General features: G+C 28.3%; 1 protein-coding gene across 1 annotated transcript in view; it reads right to left on the bottom strand.

Annotated features, from left to right (window-relative positions):
* Positions 1 to 1,277: 1,277 nt before the first annotated feature.
* The window catches only part of LOC108686468, a 10,171-nt gene continuing 2,899 nt past the window's right edge, over positions 1,278 to 8,549 (bottom strand). Inside the window, exons 3-13 of the mRNA XM_018191799.1 lie at positions 8,329 to 8,526; positions 7,886 to 8,005; positions 7,436 to 7,492; positions 5,490 to 5,601; positions 4,785 to 4,908; positions 4,571 to 4,706; positions 4,059 to 4,115; positions 3,097 to 3,222; positions 2,051 to 2,304; positions 1,766 to 1,953; positions 1,278 to 1,694 (exon numbers count right to left, since the gene is read on the bottom strand). Coding sequence (XP_018047288.1) covers positions 1,394 to 1,694; positions 1,766 to 1,953; positions 2,051 to 2,304; positions 3,097 to 3,222; positions 4,059 to 4,115; positions 4,571 to 4,706; positions 4,785 to 4,908; positions 5,490 to 5,601; positions 7,436 to 7,492; positions 7,886 to 8,005; positions 8,329 to 8,526 — 1,673 coding nt within the window. The 3' untranslated portion in view covers positions 1,278 to 1,393. The remainder of the gene's footprint in view (positions 1,695 to 1,765; positions 1,954 to 2,050; positions 2,305 to 3,096; positions 3,223 to 4,058; positions 4,116 to 4,570; positions 4,707 to 4,784; positions 4,909 to 5,489; positions 5,602 to 7,435; positions 7,493 to 7,885; positions 8,006 to 8,328; positions 8,527 to 8,549) is intronic.

The following is an 8,549-nucleotide window of genomic DNA, read 5'->3' as shown; positions in this document are numbered from 1 at the left end:
TATATATATATATATATATCTTTTTATCTTTTAGGCCCATATTGAAATTTGATATTTAGACATTAAGTTTTTATGTGCACTACCCTGTAAATGTAGACTTATCGAAAGAATTGGTACCCCGATGAAATATTTAAAGGTACAGAAAATTTATCTTGAAAATTTTTTGCGAAGACAGTGTCTGAATTTTTTAAAAGGGCAGTGAATTTAACAAGTATGAACACGTTGGCACATTGTAATAGAAATCTTTGTTACTTGTTTCATCCATGTAATCTAGGACTTCAGAAAAATGCATTTTGATTCTCATAGATGTATACTGTGTGAATATAGAATGCATACATATCTGTTGAAAACGTTAATATATATACTCTGGCAAACATTTAATAATTACTTCAGCAATATACTGTAACGACAATTTCATTTCGATTTGGTAAATACTGTTAAATTTACTTTCAGTTCCATTTGCGTCTATTATATCTATCACTACAACAGTTTATAACTTGCTTAACTTGTATTTCGTTTGGACCTAATGCTATGGGCGAGTTCAAGCAAAGCGGCTAAGTATGTTTGCCGAGTGAATGAATTTGATTAGTTTTTACTTGTGAATCAAACCAATCATGTTTAATTGCTCGGCAAGCAGATCTAGTCACTTTGCTGACTTGAACTCGTCAATATCTAATCATCCTAATCATAGCAAGTACGAATGCAACAGTGCTATTATTAATAATGCTATTAGATTAAGTTAGACAGAATCACTATTAAATTCATTACTTATCCAGAGAATGATCCTTTAAAGCGTTATTAGTCTTTGTTACCTCTGATTGGTGTTCAAAGTCGAACATATATGTGTTTACAATACACTCTTTTAATATACATTCAAGACGAATGTAAGTTTATTTTCGCAAAAAAATTATCTCGTTGCAAAATTTCCAACGTATTATAGGATAATTATAGGAAATAATAATGGCACTATTTTTTTTTCAAGCCTTAACGCGTAAAAAATTCAAGAAATAACAACGCAATCAAATATTTTTCTTGCTATTTTCTCGAAAATATTTTATCTCAATGTTAATAATATAATATCGAATAAAAATCTTTGCAATAAATATTATCAAATAAGCATTTGTAAAAATGGCACTAATAAAGTTATAAAAGATTTAATATACTGCGTTAATAATCTACAAAAAAGTATTGCGCAATCACTTGTAAATATTTTTAAGTATTAATTTAATAAGGAACTTTATTGAATAAGCCAGTTACTTAATTATTTTTGTGCACGTCATGTAATATGTGCTATTTTGATTTTAGATTTCATTCTTTGTCCTACGAAAAATTATGCGCGTTGCATTGTTATACTATGTAAAATAAAGTTAAAAAAACTAGACGAGAAATGATATTAGTCATTAATTGGTGGATCCATAGCACAGATAATAGCTTTCATTACGCTGGCTGCCGCTAATGCCGCGTATGGTTGCCATTCTTTGATTCGAGTGCCGTCTTTGTAATCGGCAATTCCGCGGATTACAATGAAATTTTCGCGACAATTACCCAAGATACTCTCTACGACAGCATCCATTTCTGCATCAAATGCGAGCGCACCGAATCGGCTCGCAAACTTTTGTCTAAGTTGATCATCTCGTGCGACTTGTCGGCCAGAAGCTACTGGTGCCAAATGAATTCGGGAGCATCTATCAGTTCTGCAATAATGAAAAAGATAGTATATATAATAAAAGTATATAGCGTGTATGGTAAAATGTTGAATTTTCACCTTTTATTTATGGAATCTTGAGGAGCGATTGGATGAGATACTTCGATGACATCCCTCTCTCCAATAGCCATATATAGTTTATCAGATTCTGGTGGTGGCGCATTAAAATCATGTTCTGATTGATTGACCAAATTCTGCAAACCTTCCTTCATGTATAATTGCCATGGCGGAAACGTCTCATTTTCAGCCTAGAAAAAGATCAGAAAAAGATATTTTAGATAAGTATGTAACATGGATTCACATAAATATACAAATACATCAATGCCTAATATCGATTGAAATCACCTGTTTCTTCAAAGTTGCTGCGATTTCTTGCAGACCAAGATTTGGCGGGCAATATTCCTTAGTCTCAAAATGATAGTTCTCGCTTTCATTCATTTTAGCACTTTCACAATAAACGTATGCATATTTCTTATTGAGGGGCATTGGATGTGATATCACCACATCGCCCAATCGCACGTGTTTATTGTAATCTGTATAATGAGGAACACCACCACCAACTCCGACAAGAAAAACAAAATCCACTTTTTGAAATGTACCTATGAATATATTCAAAGGCTAAAGATTGTAACAATATGTAATAAAAATAAAAAGATATATATACATATACAGTCTCTGGCCATGTCATTAGATGCACAGATTTGTCGATAGATCTTTTTTATTATATGTGACTGAAAATGATAATTATCCTTATGTTTACATATCTAAAGTAGAGATTTCTCTTTCATTACATTTTTAATAAAAACATAATTTTGATAGTATTAATCAAATATTTATTTATTTTTTGTAAAATAAAAAGATGTTTTTTAAATTTGTTAAGCCATTATTGGCGGCTATTAAAGCTTTGATTCTAATAATGTTAAATAATTTTTAAATTAACGTTCATCGACAAATAAAAAGCATATGCAATCTTTATAGCTTTTACTACTGCCAACAGATTCATGGACTTTATAATACTATAAGCAACAAGAAAATTTAAACAAATGTATTCATTTTATAGATAACTATTTTTTTATGTTTTGATTATAACAATTGTCTATTTTCTATAGCAGAGTTAATATTCACTTTTTAAACTTAAAGTCAGATAGGTAAATATAATGTTTAATTTGATGAAAGCGAGAAAAGAGTTCTAGTACAGTCTAGGAATAAAAAATAAACTTAAAAATGATAAACATAATGATAATATAATAAATCCTAATGATAATATAATGTAAATTTGATTATTAAAAATAAAAAAATTTGATTATTAAAAATAAAAAATATGTAATGCATTCTAATAATATGGTCACGGACTATAATATAAAATAAAAAATTTAAAGCTAAATACATACCCAACAATCTAGTAGTGGTATTGCCAGCTGCGGTCATTGCTTCTCTGGTATGTCCCACAGTTGGTAGTTTAGTGCACACAATCCTATGCGCACCGATATTGCCCAAAGTATACACATTTGATTCTCCTATAACAAAATAATATATCCATTCATTACTTATATCTTTATGTATTTTGAAGTTTATATTTCCTTCTATATATATATGTATATTCTTGATTTGTATTATATATGTGCATTGTGCGGCTATCAACAAAGTAGGATGGAACCTGTGTTATATGTGACGATAAAATAGATAGATAATAATCCATTCCATGTAGAAGCATCTTCCAAGTCTAGTAATAATACTAGACATAACAAAGAGAAGCAAATAGTATAACAACATTTCTTTGAAAATCTTATCTATTATATTATTATTGTCGAGAAGTTACTGATTGAATACATTTGAATGGAAACAGATCAAGAATTAAAATATTTTATTAAAATTTTTGAAAATAGATAATATATTCATTAAAAAATATATATATTAATTAAAAAAAAAAAAGAAATAAAATCTTCTTTACGAGAAAATATAAAAAATAGAATTATTATATTATTACTCATAGAAAAAAAATTAATAAAATAATTTAGTATTATACAAACCACATAAAATGAATATAATACAAAATATGAATAAATCTAACAAAATTATAACATATAACAAAAACAAAGCCATACAAAACGTTCACAACACAAAACAAAAACTATTATATAAGAATTTTACACATATATGTATAATACATGAAATCAATGAATTTGAATCAATGAAATACAATGAATTTGTAATGTCAACATAAAAGAATCAATGTGTTTCAACATGTACATTTGTAGCACCATTTTGCCTTGCATTGTTCTTCGGTTCACAAGCAACTGGCAAGCTATGAAATGACATTAAAATGATAAAGTTATGTTACAAGTTACTTTACCAAAACGGCATATCACCCGCGGAATTCCGTCTATTGCATCTGATGAACTTGCGGTACCTAAAGTTTCATGCATGGTGAAATATACCTCCATTATTGTTTAAACATTTGTCGCTGATTAGCGAGCAATATAAATCGCAATTATATTTGTATGAGAGCGGAAAAAAAAGAAATGGCTAATGATTGTAACTAGAACGCTAGCAAAATTTTATCTGTATAAATTAATCAAAACATTTTAAAAATAATAATTTTAGTAAACGATTTTTTTTTTAAATATAGCTAGAGATAAAAGCAGAGAGTCAACAAAACTATTTTTCTAATATTTCAAATGAGTATCTTCTAATATTTCAATTATAATTATTTTCTAATGAAAGAATTTAATAGAGAAATTAATTATTTTTCAAAATATTATTCTATCATAATTTTATATCGGAAGTATTTTAGAATTATTGTTCTTGGAGATATATAAAGTATATCTTATACAATAGTAAATAGTAAATAAAAAAAAGTCTTACCAACAGTCGTGTAACGAACAAAGGTTTCCTTATTCTCAATTAATGAATCCACAGCAAGTTTTTCACAATATTGAGCTGTAATAATAGCAATGGTGGGTTGCTTCGCGCTTGCCATCGTTGGCATCGACTTTACTACCTAAAAATATATTTTATAAGATTACATTATATGTTAACAAAAATTAACTGAAAAATTTATATTTAAATAACAAATTACTTGGACTTGAGTATCCTCATGGACAACACGTGTGAAAGCCCCATGATCTATTGCTTTAACAAGTCCTTTCTCTTGAAGCTCTTTTAATTTGGCCTCCACAGCTGATAGCTCCCATCCATGTTCCCTAAAAATAAAATAAAATTAAAATTTAATTAGGGATAATCGAATTTCATTAAAGAATCTATTTCTAAATCGTTTTTGAATAGGATTGATTAAGGTGATTCTTTAGTAAAGATTCTTTAGCCGAAAATTTGACACTTCGCTAAGACCCACCCAAAATCACAAATATCTGCATAATTTAGATAAAATATTAAAACTACGTGAATATCTTAATGAAATAGTATAAAATAGTATGAAATAGTATGTTTCATTATAGTATTTTATTACATTATGTGTATATCTTAACTTAATAAAATAGTGTGAAACATACAATAGTAAATTTGCATGTAAATATCTTTGTCGAAATGACCGTTGATGTATTACTTTTTTATGACCATTCCCTACTATTTTAATTATTTAAACAGAAACCGATTATTTATTAATCGATCTGTCTTAAACTCGAACCTTGGTAAATCGATTAAAAGTTCGGGTAATTAATTATCTATTTTTGAAAAATCAAATCGAACTCTTACATTCCTTAAATTTAATTTTATTCAATATATTATTTTCCCGTATATCTAAATTTTATTTAATATAATTACTTACTTCGCAATGTCAACCACGGTAACAGGATTTGGATAGGCAGACTCAATAAGTTCCAAAACTTTTTCTACTGTTAGCTCAATCACTTGACCCATGACTATTTCATCTGTAGATACTTTTAATAAAAAAAAAAGAAATACTTATTTAATTGTGCAATTATGTTAGGGACATTGTAGTTTGTCAAACTTTTAAGCCGCTTATTATAACTTTAAAATGACAGTTAATAGCATTAAAATAAGAATACAGCACTCCATAACATATGCAAGTTAAATTTTTTGCCGTGTAGATGAGTGTAGATGAGTCTAAACTCGTGTAATAGGTATAGTTTAATCTATCCAAAGTAGAAGTGTAAAAGTTTCAAACTTTTCATATAACTGTAATAAGTGCACAGTTTAAGTTTTTGTTTCTATAACTAGAGTCGAGCTAGAACCGTTAGTGAAAGGTACAGCTTATATGTGGGAGTGGAAACTTGAACACATATACATTATGGCAGCTAATAACCACGAATAGAAGGTTCGTGCTCTACATAGATGCATTTCTTTACAGAATGAAGACTAAAGTGGCAATGTCATTATACTATATAGTATGATAATGATCAATGAATAACCAATTCGAAAAAGTTACAATTTGAGACAGATAAATAAATGTGATTTTTATATGCATATGATAAGATATGTAGCTATAAGTATGTGTGCATATGCTTCTGATGCCATGAATTTTCGTTTTTTAAATTAATGTAAATAAAATAGCATTGATGAAATTAAATTTGAATTAAATAAATCTATATTCTAAATATAATTGATATTTATTATGTAATTAAATATCGTTGTTCGTGTATGTTGGACGTTAAAATGTTTGTAATAAAGTTTTATCTATAATTACATGCTGTGAGGGTATATGTATATATTGTACATCGTATGTAAAAAATCTAGGTCAAATCAAATGGGCTGTTTTTCACACTCTAATATCTAAAGTATTTCTCTAGTAATTGCTCATTCGGTTAAATAGATTGGAAAATCCTTTTTCACATAATCAAAGTGCGTAATAACTTTTATAAATCTGTGTTATAAACATGTTTCATTTTAATTTTAACAAAGGGAATAGAAATATATTTTCTTTTTTAAGGGATTATTAAAAAAATACGTTCACTTAGAAAGGAGGGAGTATTGAAAGTATTATGCAAGTAAACGAAGAGAGGCGAAAAGAATTAAAGAAAACGCAAACATTCGATTTTGTCATCACTGCTTATTCATTCAAATTACTTGCGCGATTGAATAGATTCTAAAAGTGCGTTTCACGCTCACACTATAAGCTCATTTCATCCTTATTGTGTATGAAATATCAAAATATCTTTTTTACTATTAATACTTATGACCTTTCTTTCTTTTATTAAAAAAGAGAGATTTTATTTTACGTTTACTTTGGGGGAAGAGAAGGTTATGATGTCTGTTACCAAGTGTTACGAAGGGGGGAGGAAGGAGATAAAAAATGCATGATTTTAACGAACGTATTTTTTTAATGACCCTTAAGTTGCTAAATAGGACATCGTAATGTAAATCAATGCATAAATGTTAAATCAATGTTGTTATGGTTACCAGATTATTGTGTTAAGCGACAGAATATATATACAGGATGACCTATCTTTTTAATTTTCACATTGAAATATCTCAAAAAATAAAAATTTTTTATATTTTTCGAAATACTTTAATGTAAGAATTAAAATGAAACACTGTATATATCTATTATCGAAATAAAAAGAAATTTCTTTTTTCCTTTAATCTAATGCTATACACAAAAAAATTACAAACGTTTTATCTAATAATTATTGTGTTACAAGAAAATATATTGTGTGTGTTAGTTTCATTTGGATCATTAGATTGTGTATGAGAAAAGAAAGGAATAAACATCAATGAAATGTGACAAAAGTTAATTTCTTTTCATTCTCGAACCTGATCTCCACATAACTTTCTCAGAGAGAGGAAGTGTGAATAGTAAGTGACCAGTAGCTGTGAATAATAGAAATTAAGTATGACATAGATGTCCAAAATAGTGCTCAATACAGTGTAACTGCGTATAGAGAACATGAGAAAACCCTGACTTAAATTACGTAATGGATTTATGAATCACTGAGAGTTTTAGTCAAGTGTGCATTTCCTTTAGAGTTCAGCTACAATGTGCACTTGAAACATGACTACTATCTTTCAATAAATGCTATTAAACTTAATCAGCTTAATTTAATAATCTCTTCCTTTCATCCATACCATTAGACTTTTTGTTTTATTAAGCCAAAGTATATTATAATTTGAGAATGAAAATGTAGGATTAAATTTAGTATACTTTATATGCAATTTATTTCTATAATACTTAAACAAAGAAAAAATATCTATTTAAATACTTACATGGCCTGCTTGGAAGAGTAATGGGCTCTTCCAATTGTCTCAATTCCACCTCTAGTTTTTTAATGCTGGGATATTTATGTTGCATCAATTTAATTATCTTTTTAATAAATCCCACATAATCTGCAGAAAATAACTAACATTGTAAAATGTTACACAGCAAAGAAGAATAAAAATTTATATCAATTATAGAAAATTACATATAAAAAATTAATCGAGTGATTTCGTATAATATTAAATTTGATATTCTTCCTTGAATATCATATAAAATTTCACGTTCTGCTTCTTTAATTGCTATCAGTTTAAAATTAATGAGTTTAATTCTAACGAGTTTATAAGAAAACAAAAAATCTTCACTTAGAGACTTTAGTTACATCAGATATTTGATCTTGAACATTTTAATGAGAAATATTCGGATTGTCAATTAATGCATCATTACAATTCACCTCTAGGAAACTCCTGCGGCGTCACGAGTTCTCGGAAAAATTCTTGCGCAACGCTTGGCTGTTCCGCCTCAGCGAGTGTGTCGACAAACCAAAATTGGAGAGTTCTCTGTTCTTGTGTATGCTTTCCAGTTTGTGCGCTTACAAGAAACACCCTAAATTGTAGGCACAGTTGGGCAGGCTGCACCTCGCCATTTGTTACTACAATAATTGGATTTAAATAT

This window comes from Atta colombica, unplaced genomic scaffold, assembly GCF_001594045.1.
Source record: "Atta colombica isolate Treedump-2 unplaced genomic scaffold, Acol1.0 scaffold183, whole genome shotgun sequence".
Lineage (NCBI taxonomy): Eukaryota > Metazoa > Arthropoda > Insecta > Hymenoptera > Formicidae > Atta > Atta colombica.
Note: the sequence above shows the minus strand (reverse complement) of the source record. Positions and strands in the feature narration are given on the sequence as shown.